Genomic DNA, 15,116 nt, shown 5'->3' with positions numbered 1-15,116 from the left:
GATTTCATAAATTATATTATCCAATAATTAGTATAAAATCTGCATAAAATTCCTAAAACTTACATTATATTAATTTCAAATATTCAAGTAAAAATTTTTTCATTAGCTTAGGGAGAAATAATGATCTAACACATTTAATTCTATAGTACCTAGAGTATTTTAAAAATTACATAATCTTTGTAACTAGTCAATTTTTCCAATTTCAAGTTTGAGACACTGAAGTTTAGAAGAAAACACCAACACAGAAGACAAAGGCAAAGTGTAATATAACAAATTTAATCTCATTTATGCTGAAGGTGTACTGATGAATGAAACACTGTGTACACACCACACTTCCACTTATGTTATTTGCAATTCTCCTGTCTGGTATCATGACATTAAAGGAGCCTCTGAAGCATAATTATACAAAAAGAATATTTTACCAAGGAAGAGGCAATTTTCAAATCAAGATTGTCAACTGGCAGTACTTCATTCTCAATACCTGAATTGTAGTTAGTTTCAAAGACACTCTTTCTTGTAAGGTTCTATATCACTTCAACCCATTTTTGAGTTACACCCATAGAGCACTGTATAATACTCATTCTGACCTGTATCTTTGTGCTGTTTTTGTGCCTAGAATGCTTTTTCCATCTATGAACGTTTTACCCAGCCTGAATCCTAATCTGTCCACTAAACCTTTACATACAATCCAAGCCCATTTTATTCTGCCCAAACTCCTAGAGATCTCAACATCTCTGATACTCATTCAGCTATTGAATCATATATGACCTCATTATTTCTTTCATACATTTTGTCTCCTCAATATGGCTATAAGTTTTTTAAAAACAGAAAGAATGGCTTAAGTTTTTCACCCCCCAAAAATGATCCCAGCATGCTCTTCTGCCCACAAAAATTATAATACTTGAATTGAAATATGAGAACTATTATAATATGAAGAGCAGAATGAGCTTAGAACAAAAAATGGGTATTTATATAAAACTGGCAAAAAAAAAAATCCTGAGTCTTGAACTAACATACATTTTAAAACTTTGTAAGAAAAGGAATATTTAATAGAAATTCTTTGTTTAGAAATACAATGTCCTTGGCAAGCACAAGGACCTGAGTTCAATCCCTGGTTCCACAAAACAATAAATAAATAAAATAAATACACAAATTTAAGAACTGCTCCAAAAATCCAAACTGATGCTTTATAATTCAATACTAATATTTAAAACTATCTACATCCGTGCTAATGATAAAGAACCTTGCATTACTTGTAAATAGGGCATGCTCCCCAATTTTCAAGATCCATGACTTCGAAAAAAAAAATCCATGACTTGGCCACATCTATTCTCTCACAGATATAACTGCCACATTTAGATTTGAGGTTTTCCTTAGAAATAAGTATATCTATTATAAGAAGTGAGCGAAAGAGAGACTTAATGCCTCGCTTATAATATCCATTGTGCAACTTATCTTCCAATTTTCTCTCTCCTAGAAAGCATATTTCTTCAGAATATTCCTCAGCCACTGTCAGAAATAATATTCTCCTTTAATATCTTAGTCCTTTCACCTTTACAAGTGAGAGAACAAAGGCAAAGCTTCTACCTGTCAAAGATGTTTCCTTATATTATTATCAGCAAATTCTTCAGGAAGCCCTGAAGAATAGAAGATGAGAAGAATAATCTAAAAGGAAAGCCAGAAAATTAAGTATTTCTCAAGCACAGTATTAAGTATACTAATAAAGCAAATAATATATGTAAGACCATATATAAATGAAATGTTACTAGCCTGAAGTTTAAAAATGGTACTTTCTGATTCTAACTCTTTTAACCTAGTTTTTCATAATTTTCAGTAAGTTTGGAAAAACATCTCAAAGTTCAAACTAGGCTTCTTATAATCAGGCTCTCTGTATCTCTAATATATATTTGCATGATTAACTTTTAAATGATTTTCAAAATTCCCATTAAAAATTTGTTACTTTATCATTACGTCTTTAAAATATAAGCTAAGTATTGTGTTATAGATTACCATACTGTAATGCACACTTTAAAATCTGTTAAAAGAGTAAATCTGTTTTTACCACAAAAAGTAATATGAAAGATAACCTAAAGGCAGCATATATATGATATGATTAAAGATAAACCAATTAACCAAAAGTGGCTGACACTCTAGTTAATTCTGAGAACGTAATCTCCAAGTTAGACTGACCACAGCAGGGCCTGGTAAGATACATTTAGGCTGCTTAGAGTATACTAATGCTTCATGTCTCATAGTTCCCCAACTTACATGAAGTCCCAATTCTGGTGAAACCACAGGATCAGTTTTCAGTGTGCTCTGACATCAGGTCCTTTTATGTTACTAAACTGTGTGTTTCTGATAATTTTTTAAACAAAAGTGACACAGCTCTTGGTCCTAAAGGAAGGACATCCAGCACGTATAATATAAAACATACCTCTCAGAGCCTTCCACTCCAGACTAAGTGCCAATTTCTCTTTTCTGCCCTGAATCTAGGTTTCACTTCAGTTGACTACCATTTATTTTTCTCCCTCCATAATTCTTTTCCCCCTATTCTTGCCTCTAGTCCTATGTGACTCTTTCTCTACACTGTTAATGTTTTCAGTGTGGAAAAGTACATTCTGCAAAACAACCTGCCATACAGAGCAATAGTTGAAGGAGTTTGTGAAGTAAAAACACACTACAAACTATATATCACCTCATTAGTGTCAAAAATAGAAACCATATCACCCTATTTGTTCTTGTGAGGGATTTTTGAACTGACAAGTAGGAAAATGTGATAGTGGATGCATCCTTGAACAAAACAAAAAATTTTAACTACTGACTGCCCTGCACCTACTACTAATGTCAACAACGATTCCAGCAAAATCAAGTCCCTGACAAAACTAGTGGTAATTTTTTTTGTAATCTATGCCAAGTTTGTTGTTATTTTTATCATAGATTAATTCATGAAATGTGTTGAGTATACTACTCTAACACAGAAAAAGGTCAGAAGACTATGAGATGGTTCTTTAGTAATTACATTACCAACACAGTTTTCTACTTACCACATAAAAAAGCACCCATCATCTAAATACTTACCTCACATTGCTTAAAATCAGCACATTGTATATTTGCCTCACTGTAATAAAGTAAGTCCAAGTCTTACCAGCTATGTAACTTAATTTGCACCACAAGCCACCTATAATTGACTGTATTAGACTACTAGAAGCAATAATGATGCCGCAGAAAAGAAATGCAATAATGTGACTAGCACATAAACATTCCTGTGAGACAGACACAGAGCTGTGGGATTTTCTAGGCTTATAGTACCAAAACTAGTTTTTCAGATTTCATTCTCTAAGAATGACATAAAGATTCACTAGCACCTTGAAGCCAAGCAGAGAATCTAATGTTTTCACCTTGCAGCAATCCAAAGCCCCAATGGATTTTTCTAGAATTATGTATCATATGCTTACAGATCACATTAAAATAGATGGAATGGCGAGGCAAACTACATAGACTATTAGTCTCACTACTTTCCATTACTAGAGATCTGGTCAGCATCTTCTGGCAGGATATTGCATAATACAGTCAACTGTGTTCTCCCAGCATTGCATGTAGCTTTAGGTCACAGTGTGGATTATCTGTAAAACGAAACAGATAAGGGAAAGGCAAGAATCATCAAGACTATCACAGACCTTATTGAAAAATAAACAGTATTAGTAGGCCTGGACTCAAGTAGAACTTGTCAATTTGCCCATCCACTGAAGTCTGTAAAGATCATAAAGGAATATCGCTAATCCTGTCAATTGATAACATCTATTCTTCATTGTTGACCAAAGCTGAAAAACAGATCCATCTTGAATCTATTTTACTAAGCTTGACAATAAAGAACCTAGAATATAGTACCATACGGCACTCCTAGTCCTTTAAAACTTACTTTCCTTTAACTAACATTGAGAAGGTACAAGTCCCTGGCATGGTCCTCCATGTGAGACTATATTTTGAACACTGTGTTATAATAGATGCATAGGAAAATATAAGAATCACTGCTGTACAAGTTGATAAGCCCAAAGACTGAGAGAACATGCAAAGCTACCTTAGGGAAATGCCACATTCTGCCAGCTATTTTTACTAGCAGTACAATGCTGAAAACTCTCTAATCTCTGCCCATCTGAGCAGCTCAAAATCGTAATAGAGAGGGAAGTGACTGATGTGATCCCAAGAGAGTAACCAAAACATCACAATAGCTCTGTTGCTGCTATGTGATTCTGCTAATTAAAGAAAAGAAAGAAGAAGAAGAAGAAGAAGAAGAAGAAGAAGAAGAAGAAGAAGAAGAAGAAGAAGAAGAAGAAGAAGAAGAAGAAGAAGAAGAAAATTTAGTATCTACAACACTTGGAACTACACATATTAAGAAATCTGATTTTACCTGCTGAAGCATTTGTTTCCATTTTTTTCTTTTAGCAGTACCACTAGCCTCCTGGTTCCCTCAGTTTATAAATGGAGTCATGTTCAAAGCCTTTCTTCAGAGTTTACTTTCTTCAAAACTGAGAATTTGGTAGAATGGGGTCTTTGTTTACTTCAATGCCTCTTTACTCACATGTACCCTAAATTCAGGTCCTCATGAAAAAGCTCTTCCCACTATCTTTACAGCTGATCAAAATTCTATAAACCAACATGTCTTCTCCTTTCTCCCAAAAGGGGAGGCAGTAGGGAATGGGTGAAGAGGGGGAGAAGAGGGTTTTTAATACTTGTGATCAAATTTCATCCCCATTTCAACAAAGCTGTTTAACAAACTTTTCCTGAGCACAAGATCAGCTAGGCACAGAGCCAAGAAAAGAAGAGGCAATGATGGAAGCCAAAAAACAGGTGAGCTGCAATCTTTCTACTCCTACACAAAACCTGGCCCTAAAGTAGGAGTTCCCATATATGCTGATAACTCCTTCCAACTCTTAATTTTGCAAAATTCCTGTATCAGAAACTCTGCACAAGGGTGCCTTCCCACTTTCCAATGCCAGTTTTCCTACTGCCCTCACAACTTTAAGCCTAGCTGGTCTCCCCTATCTTAAGACTCTTCTACTTCCAACTCATCCTACACTCTTCTGGAAGAACTGTTCTCTTCCTAATATATAGAATGATAATCAGATGCAAAATCTTTTATCCAGTCTTTTAGGGGGTTCCCAACATGAGGATTACTTTTAATTTCCTTGAAGTTTTATGATCTCAGAGACTAGAGCAAAGGGCTCTGGTATGAAGAATGCTGAGAGCGCAAGTTGTTGATTGAAGACAGCTGCTGGGAATCCCCAAGTATTGTAGCAAAGGGTGTGGTGGTGATGGCAACCGGTTTGAGAACAACTAAGTAAGACTTCAACATCTACTGGTTATACAAACTCATCATGAGTAATCTCTATATCTTTTCCATTTAAAAACTTGACTCTAGTTTTCCCCTTCCAACGCCTTTCTTCCTGACCACTATTTCATGTCATTTCCATGCATATGCATGTTACCTGTGTCTTCTTAATCTAATATCATGTATATACGTTATAAATATTTTAAGCAACTTTCATATTTGTGTAATAGCTTGAACAAGATCATATGCAGATATAACAATTTCTCTTTTGACTGTTTCCAGCCATAGAATTCAGCATAATGTATATATTTCTAAAAAACAGGGGTTTTTTTTCCAGTGATGTATAATTTCCACTAGGCTATTCAGCACTAACATTTTTAAGGTTGAGCAAGCTTGAAAGTATGATATATTAAGAGCTGTAGAAAATACACCCACACTTGATACAAAAGATGCCAATTATAGTTTTACCAAACATAAAATATGCTCCACCCAACCAACTATACTATTATACCATATTTCTTCCTTTGGTTTTTTTCTTTATACAGTACTACAGAAGCTTGTGGGTACTCTTAGCAACACGAACTACAGTAGCTCAATTCTAAGTTTACTTTTGGGAATCTACTCTTTCCACCTACACAACCACTGGCTTCCCACACTGTCTCCAGCATCCTTAGAGCAGCCGCCCAATTACTGATTGTGGAAAGACAGCTTACACTGAAGGTCCATTCTTGGCAGCTGCTTGGTTTTACTGCTGGACCTCACTCAGCTTAATTGATTCAGCACAGTATCAAAAAGAGACATTATTACACAAGTTTGAAAAAGAGACTATTTAAGAAAATTTAAATGTAAAAGCCCTGGTCATTATGCTGCTTTAAGACAGGAAAGTATGTGTGACATAGAAAGAACAGAATAACTACTATTGTAATCTGAAAAACTTGGGAACTTTGACTAATCTCATTATACAAGTTTTAGTGTTTCACACATATACATTGTCAAAAAGTAAAATTACCTATAAATAAGAAGTATAACTATGACTTGAAAAATACAGTCCATTCGGGTAGTTTCTATGTTTATAACACAAATTTAATTTCCAAAATATATAGTTTTAAAATAACAATGTGAACATTAACCAGTTTCTGAGAAACACAAACTTAGAAAAACAACTCTTCCATGGATTAACAGTATTTTTTACTTTTTCATGAGTGGTCTTTCTTCCTATTGGACTGGGAGATCCCAAAAGAGATTCCTTCTTAGTTGCCACCCATTATTAACTGGAACCTGAATGCAGCACAAACACAATTCATAAGCAAGAAAAATTATGGGCTAGATTATCACTTGCTTTAGCCATATGGGGGAGAAGGTAAAATAAGCACTGAGTTCTTCTTTTTAACTAAATATACTTTGCCCTACATATAATTTTGTAATTTATATTTCTATATCCTTCCATGTCAGTCACTGATGGTTTTTACAGCAAAAATGACAACTGGGGATAGGCTTCTTTTCTATCAGTAAGCTAGGGCATCAAACTGTATTCCAATGTAAGTGAACATTGCTAAAAGAAACCATATTATACTTTCAAAAAGGCAACAATTTTAAATCCTTTTCTTTTTAAAGAGAAACTATACATTATGGCGAAAGACGAAAGTTAGTATCACTGAAAGACAAAAGTTAGTATCACTACATTAGTGGGTATAAGGAAATCTGTCATAGCCTCGTAATTTCATCTACAATAGCCTCATATGTGTTTTGTAGTTAATCTCATCATTCTTCATAAAAAAAGATACAGGAACATAATAGCTGGGAATTTAAACTGCCAATTTAATATCACTTTAACCTGAGCTGCATTATCAAATCATCTTACTTATAGCAAGATGGAATTGCTACTGTTCTGGTGAAACAAAGTAGCTACTCTCCTAACACAACCCAACACTTCTCAAGCACACTGAACAGCAGTAATTTCCTGTAGCAAGATGGGAGTTCAATCACCATTCAAATACCTGATCAGAATCTCTAAAATCTGCATGTCCAGGAATAAATTTTAGTTTATATTTTCTTTACTGTAATAGAAAACCACTTACTGATATTTAGTAGTAAAGCATCTTCTACCTGCTCTGGCCTATAAAAATGTAGCATTATATTAATTTCAAAAATTCTAGTATTCTAGAGATGTGATTTAGTGGTAGAGGTCTTGCCTCGCATGCACAAGGACCTGGATTTAATCCCCAGCACCACACCAAAAAGAGATGAATTTCAAAAATGCTAAAATGATTAAAATTAAAAGTTCAAATTGGGTATGGAGGCACACACCTGTAATCCTACCTCCTCAGGAGACCGAGAAAAGAGGATAGCAATTTTGAGTCCAGCCTTGGCAACTTAGCTAGACCCTGTCTCAAAAATAAACATGGGCTAAGGATGTAGCTCAGTGGTAGAGTTCTTTTATAGTGTTCCCCAACAATACACTCAAATAATGCATACATATATATATATAGGCATACACATACAGAGAAAGTTCATGGAACAGACATGCAGCACAGCATTAAAGATACAAAACTGAACAATCCCAGTGCCGTAAATGGCATCCTTTTGTATTTCTTGACTAATAAGGGAATTTCTTAAAATGAAATCAGGTAAGCACAAGTATAAATAAAAGCTTTTAAAATCTTATCACAACATATTTAGTGACCTAATCATAAAAGTATTCCTTATGAAAATAAGAGAGCTTTACTAAAATCAATATAATTCACTTAAAGATCCCATTTGTGATGGGTTTGACTCTTGAAATGTACCTCTCATATAAAACAATTTCTGTAAAAAAGACTTAAAATCCTACCAGTTTTCCAAGAGTCACCCTATCCTCCATCCTCTACTCCCAATCACGAACTTAAACCATGCCCAGAATCTTGGATTCTTGTACTGTTGGAATCACTCTATGTCCCAGGTAGTACATTATAATGAGCATTGTAAAAAACAGATGCAGAAGCTGGAAGTTTTATACTGGAAGCTGACAGGCAAATCTGAAATTCCCAGACAGTCCCTCAAGCACTTACTCAGATCTTCACTTCTCTCTACCCATTGTTTCCCAACAGTGGCCCTGGAACAGTAGCATCACCAAGGAGCTTGTTAGAATGCAAATTCGTGGCCCCACCCCAGACCAACTGAATCAGAAACTCTGGGAAAGAGGCCCAGCAATTTGTGTTTTAACAGACACTATAGATGATTACTAGGTACACTAAGACTTAAAAACCAGGCCTCCTAAAACTTTAAAGTGCATAAAAATCACCTGGGGAACTTGTTAAAAATGTATATTCTAACTCAGCAGGTCTAAGGCCTGAGAGCCTACATTTCTAAACAGTTCCCAGGTGATGTCTTCTATAGACCACACTGTAAGCATTTCCCAAATCAGTTGTTTACCAAAATTACCCATGCTGCTTATAAAGTACGGACTCCATGGCATCACCACAGACAAAATTAACTTGAATCTCCAGAGAAACACCTAGAAGATAATCACTGGTTCTCCATCCCAACTACACATTAAAGAGCTTTTAATAATCCTGATTCTCAGGTCCCTACAAGATCAATTAAATCAGAATCTCTGGGCTCAGAACCCAAGCATATCTATTTTTAATAACTTTCCAGTGACTCTAATATGCAACCCAAGGTCGGAAACGACTGCTTTGAAATCTGGCTCACCACCTAGCATATCAGTTCCTTATATAGTTACAAACAGGTTCTTATAAAATGGCTATCAGTGGTCCCACCCATATAAATCCAAGAGCTCTGATTTTTCAATAATAAAATTCCACAGCGCCGTACAGTTCCCATGTCTTGAACTTTATTTCTGTGGACAACCCAATGGAGTAGGTACTCAAACAGCAACAATAACAATGAAGAATCTTATACGGCCTGTTCATATGTTGACATGTCCTCCAATACTGAAATCACATAGATGACTTGAAATTTCTAACAACTTTTCAGAGTAGAAGGGTAAAATGATGGATCTGTAAACTCTAAACTGATAAAAGGCAGATTTCACTAGTTAGATATTCTAGCAGAAAGGTCCTGGAAAGGAATGAAAATGGTATGCTTTTATATATGAGAATCTGACACTGTCAAAAACATTTTCTGATGGAAAGACAGGATCTCAAACATACTGCTCATGATGCAACATTAATTAACTCCTAGAGAAAAAGCCCAGTATGTGTATCAATGTGTGTGTGTGTGTGTGTGTGTGTGTGTGTGTGTGTTGCTAGGGACTGAATCCAAGGCCTTGGCACTGAACTACATACCCCAGATCTTCTAAATTATTATCATTATTTTTTTTGAGACAGGGTCTGCTAAGTCTTTATATTCCTCAGGCTGGGTTCGGACTTGTGATCCTCCTGACTCAGCTTTCCAGAGTGGTAAGATTATAGAATTGTACCACTGCTCTGGCTATCTACTGATGGTTTAAGATACCTAACAAAATGCCAAACTAATAAGCACATAATACTAATGAAAACATTAGAGAAAATGTGTAATGTTACTAAGATATTGTTAAATAACTGCAGTTATCTCACTGCCATAATCAAGAAATTTTCCTGAATATTACATGGTACACTGCAAAAATGAGCATAAGAAAAATAAGTCAGGTATGGTGACTGATGCCTGTAATCCCAGTTGTCTGGGAAAAAAGGATGACACGCTCAGACCCAGCATGGACAACATAGTGATTTAGCAAAACCTGTCTCAAAATAAAGCATTTTAAAAGGGCTGGAGATGTAGTTCAGTCTGGAGGCCCTGGGTCCAATGCCCAGTATCACATGTGTACACACACAAACACACAGAGAGAGAGAGAGAGAGAGAGAGAGAGAGAGAGAGAGAGAGAGAGAGAGAGAAATAAGACAGTCTTTTCACTTAAGTGAACTTTCATTCTCTGCTTGGTCATGTTCAGTGTCCACTCTAAATTTGTTATTCCCGAAAATACATGACACACTGAAGGTCTACCAGAAGATAATAGTTATTATTCTTCCACCACCATTTCAACATACAGTAGTCAACAATGTGTCTTATTCATCTGCTTAATTCCTTGAAAAAGAAATCCAATGGCTGAAGAAGAGAAACAAATACCTGAGTATGTGTGCAAAGTGGCCGCTGTGAAAATATTTTCAGAGGCAGTTTTCTGTATGAACTGGTCAAGCTCCCTTTCCTCTTAAAATTCTTGTCATAGTCACTCAGTTAATCCAAACTCACTTTAAAATGTGTGAAAATAGCACCTCTGGAAAGTGTGTTCTCATGTACTTTGAAGCCATGGAGCATGAATTGTAGGACAGCCTCTGACAAACTCATGTAACAGCTCAAGAAGTGAACAAGAGTGAATGTTTACAGTCCCATGACTTTGCAGAGCCAACTTAAGTATCATCCAGACATAGCTTTAATACATCACAGACACACAGAAGAAGACAGAAAAGTCACAAATAAGTGACTCAAGCTAATAAATATTTCAGAGAATGTTTTTACATGGCAGTCTTTTCAAAATGAATTTTACTTCTTAGTCAAAAGAGAAATTGGCCAAAGTGTGGACTTAGGATTTAAGCTCTTAGAATTAACACTATGAAATTTAGGAAGATAGTCAATTTCTTTAACAAGTGTCTGCCTAGATGCCTTTTCAAATATTTTTCATGAACCAATGCCCAAAGATGAACCAAGCCTAGAAAAAAATGCATAGACCACAAAAGGGTCATACAAAATAAAAAAAACAAAACATTTACAGTACCAAAGTCAAAGAAAACAAACAATACAAATACACAATTTCCAGGACACTTTATTGTATTTTCCACTTTACATATTAATTTAATATTTTAATCTATGCAGAAATTGTTAATACTTATCCAATAGTTCAATCCCCAATTTCACAAAATGAAATGAAAGAATTTTAAACAAAACATCAATTCAAGCATTTCTAAGAAACCAGGGATACCTGTCATAAGTAGAAAACTTGATGATTTTCACTGAGTTCCACTTAATTTTTTCTCTATTTTTTTCTTCATGCTAAGTATTCATAATAAAAACAACCATCCTTTTCCCCATTTTGCCCTGTTTTGGTCTTTACATTCTGTCTAGCATTTAACTCAAAAAGTCAGTTTACACTCAGCTTACACATTTTATAAAAAACCATATGCCCCATCTCCCACACATCCAAACAGGCAGGAATCAGAATTAATCTGGCTTTTGGCTGTAAGAAGAGTATTTTAAATAATTTCTGCTACACATTTGAAGGATAAAATAATGTAAAGTACAAAATGCAAAGAAAACCGTAAAATTCCTACACATTTATTGTTGGATAGCTAATCTCTCAAATCACTGAGTGTAACACAGATTTCTTGGAAGTGAAATCAACACAAAAGCAAACGCACACTTAATGTACAAACTGACAGTGGCTCTGTGGGGACAGCTCTCACTGAATGAGCTGTTACCCAGACAGTAGAAATAAGGGGGAGGGGGATCTCGCTCTTTAAATGTGAAGAAACCGGCGGTGCACTCGCTTCACCAGAAACACATTTTAATGGGTATTTCAGATAAAAAATAGGTAGTAAGAGAAACTATGTTTTAAAAATCTTCCCAATCCCCGGGGCACAAGGAAATCCCGGAGAAAAAGATGGGTAATCTTCTCAAGCTCCGGAGCCAAGTTCCATCACTAGCAGAACAGAAGTTAAATAGTTGCTATTTTTCAATGCAATGAGATAGTAGCTCTGTACGTACAGGTACAGAGCGGGAATACTGGCGAGGCTTTCACATGGGGTAATGGAAACCGAAGTGAGGAGAGGTCAGAGCCTTAAATGATCCAGATCTCCAAAAGCGGGGCAGCATGGGGTTGAGTGGGGTGGTAAGGAGAAAAGGAAGAGGTCAAAACTCCTCGAAGTTACTGCAAAGAGAAAGCGAACACTTCTGGAAGCCAGGGAGCCATCTCTTGTGCGGGGTGCCTGCCTCGCGGGACAGAAAGTGAGGGGCGCCCTCACTGAGGCTGAGTGGCTGCGGAGACCCTTCAGGGAGAGGGGTAGGGGCAGGCGGCGGCGGGGAGGCGGACTCGCACTTTGCCTCAACTCTGAGCCCCATCCCGAGCGCAAGGGAGAGGGCGGCGGAGGGCACAGTACTCACTAGGGCTCGTTGGTGAACCGGGGGGTACGGGGCTGCTGGTATCCGTACAGGTGACAGTACAGCACATCGAAGCAAAAGCAGCACATCTCCGCTGACACCACCATCTTCCGGGAGCCCGGTGATGAGGACGAGGCGGCGGACGAAGAGGACGGCGAGGGAGCGGTGGCGGCGGCTGGGGTAGAAAGTAGGGTCCCCACTCCACAGCTCAAAGGTGGCGCGAGCGAGATGCCCCCGCCGCCGCCGCCGCCACCGCAGCCCTGGGGGCCAGAGAGGGTACAGCCACCGCTGCTGCCTCCTCCGGTCAGACCTCCCAGCCCGTTGAGCCTAGTACCGGCGCCTCCTAGTCCCAGCTCCCCAGCTCGACACTGGCTCTCTCCGCTGCAGTGGGAGGAGGAGGAGGCGCCACCACCGCCACCCGAACCAGAGGGGGGCGAACTGGACAGTTTCTGTTTCTTCACCCCACAGCAACCCGCCGCCATCTTGGAACAGTCTCCCCCACGCAGCGCTTCCGACCCATAAGTAAAGCGAGCTGGTGGCGGGGGCGAGCACGCTGCGGCCCCGGCCGCCGGGGGCGCGCTAGGGGCTCGCGGGACGCGCGCGCGCCGCTCCCTGGCTGGGTTGCCTGGCCACGCGGCTGCTCGCGCGCGCTCCCGCAGCGGCGCGCGCCAGGAGATTTCAAGGCTCAGCGCCTAGCGCCAGTCCTTCCCTCCGCACGCCTCCTCAGAAGCCAAACCCTGAGGCCCCAGAGTATGGAAGACAGAAAGCCAAAAAGAAAAGGTGAATGAAAGAGATCAAGACAGTGGAAAGTGGGAGTAAGATGAGGAGGTAGGCACGCCTGCAGAGGAAGGAGGAAATGGGAAACTAGTGTTGAGGGAAAAGAGAGGAAAAAAGTCAGAAGTAAAGCACCCAAGTCCCAGAGCACAGCTTGAATGGCCTCAGCTGCACGTAGTGTTAGTGACAGACACTTGAGCCCACTTAGATGGAACTTGAGCCACCCGGCCTCAAATATGCTGGTCTGTGAACTGTTGGGAGTGTGAACAAGAAGGTGCTCCTCTGTGATCCACACCTGAGACTGTCCCTATAAAGGATTACCAAGACCAAGCAATGGCCAAGCTGAGGTGTCTTCAGTACCAGCCCAAGCAGACACCAGGGTTTTTCTGAGTATGACAAAAATGCAGTACTCTCCTAATCAACAATATTAAAACCAAGTTTTATCTAGGTTTTTATAGTGGCTGTCCCAAATTCTCCTCCTACTCCCATGAAAATGTTTAAAAGCCAAAAACAAAATCCTAACCCCAACCACACACGTTCAGAGATGATGATTGTGATTTAAGACTTGCAGCAATAGGCTTTTCTCATTTGGGGTTTTGGCTCTTGGTTTGGGAAAGCAATTTGAAAGAGAGGGCAGGTAGTGTACCAAGTCACAAATTGCAAGATTTTGTTCAGGTATATAATTAGATAGTTCTTTTCAAATTTCTGAATAAAGAAAAACCCACTTGAATGAATGAAGAGGCATATGAGTAAGTCAGTCCCATTCTGGGGGCTTAAGATGCTGCTTTTAAAAGTGACAATAATCAAATGTTAAAATTCATGGAAATGAACCCCATAGAAAGCATGTTATTTGCATTGTGTCATTTACATCATGCCGAAATATCTCAACAAAGTCAAGTATCTGACTATTTGTAAACAGCAGAAGATTGATTTTGACACCTTTGATCTAAATGTGTGGGATCCTGCAAATAGCTGGGAGCTGTTCATTTTACTCAGAAGGAAAATGGAAAAACACAGCTTGTTCATTCAGCAATACTGAGTATCTGTCCCATACTATGTGCACACTACACTTCTGTTGAAATGCAAAGCATACACAGGAAATACACCTCCCACTCTCAAGGGGTTTATAAATTAAGTCAGATCTGTGTACATATCCAGGAAAATAGCAACTATTTGTTGCACTTTCTGGATACCCAGCATCATGCCTTATCCTACCCCATAGTCCTTGAAAATAATACATTATCTCATTTGATTTTCATAATAAGTCTCCAAAAATGCTCACTTAAACCTCAGAAATAGCGTGTCTAACATTACACACATAGAAAGTGACAGATCCAGAATTAAAATGCAGGTATGTCTAGTCCTGAAACCTATGCCATTATCTCACACTGCCCCTTAATAGCAATACATAATAGCAAGGTTGGTGATAGACAAAACATACTGACATTAAAGTAGATGTAACTGAGGTTAAACAAAAAGAAGAACTTAGTTTTTATGGAAAGATTGAGAAATACTGTTACTAAGGAAAAATAAACAATGTCCTCCCAACAATGTCTTATAAAATAGATCAACTCTCTGGAATGTTTTAGATGCAGACTAGAGAAAAAGGAGATGGTTTAACTTGTTTGAGGTATGTAGTTTCATTTCCTCAAAGCTTATCATCACTGTTAGAGCTAATCTTATGTTTTAACTAAGTAACAATTCATTCTCAGCTACTATTGGAGTGAAAAGTATATTAATTATTTTCTCTATGTTGCAAAGGAGAAAGCAAACTGCTTTTTTTAAAAAAAATATGTATTTGGTACAGTGTATCTCTATGCAGCACCAACTTGTAGCGATCCTTCTGTTTTCAGCCTCCCCAGCACTGAGATTACAGGCATGG

The 15,116-nt window shown here is 38.1% G+C and overlaps 1 protein-coding gene across 2 annotated transcripts in view; it reads right to left on the bottom strand.

Moving 5' to 3' along the window:
- Ammecr1 (Alport syndrome, mental retardation, midface hypoplasia and elliptocytosis chromosomal region gene 1) overlaps nucleotides 1–13,105 on the bottom strand; it is a 130,398-nt gene extending 117,293 nt beyond the window's left edge. Inside the window, exons 1-2 of one of the 2 annotated variants that reach the window (XM_023699897.1) lie at nucleotides 12,795–12,965; nucleotides 12,464–12,635 (exon numbers count right to left, since the gene is read on the bottom strand). In XM_023699897.1, coding sequence (XP_023555665.1) covers nucleotides 12,464–12,635; nucleotides 12,795–12,942 — 320 coding nt within the window. In that variant the 5' untranslated portion in view covers nucleotides 12,943–12,965. Of the gene's footprint in view, nucleotides 1–12,463 lie in introns of both variants that reach the window. The other variant, XM_004640035.2, reaches the window with a different exon arrangement.
- Nucleotides 13,106–15,116: the final 2,011 nt, after the last annotated feature.

Source organism: Octodon degus, unplaced genomic scaffold (genome assembly GCF_000260255.1).
Source record: "Octodon degus isolate 3935 unplaced genomic scaffold, OctDeg1.0 scaffold00117, whole genome shotgun sequence".
Taxonomy (NCBI): domain Eukaryota; kingdom Metazoa; phylum Chordata; class Mammalia; order Rodentia; family Octodontidae; genus Octodon; species Octodon degus.
The sequence above is the reverse complement of the archived record's forward strand: the minus strand, read 5'-3'. Positions and strand labels throughout refer to the sequence as shown.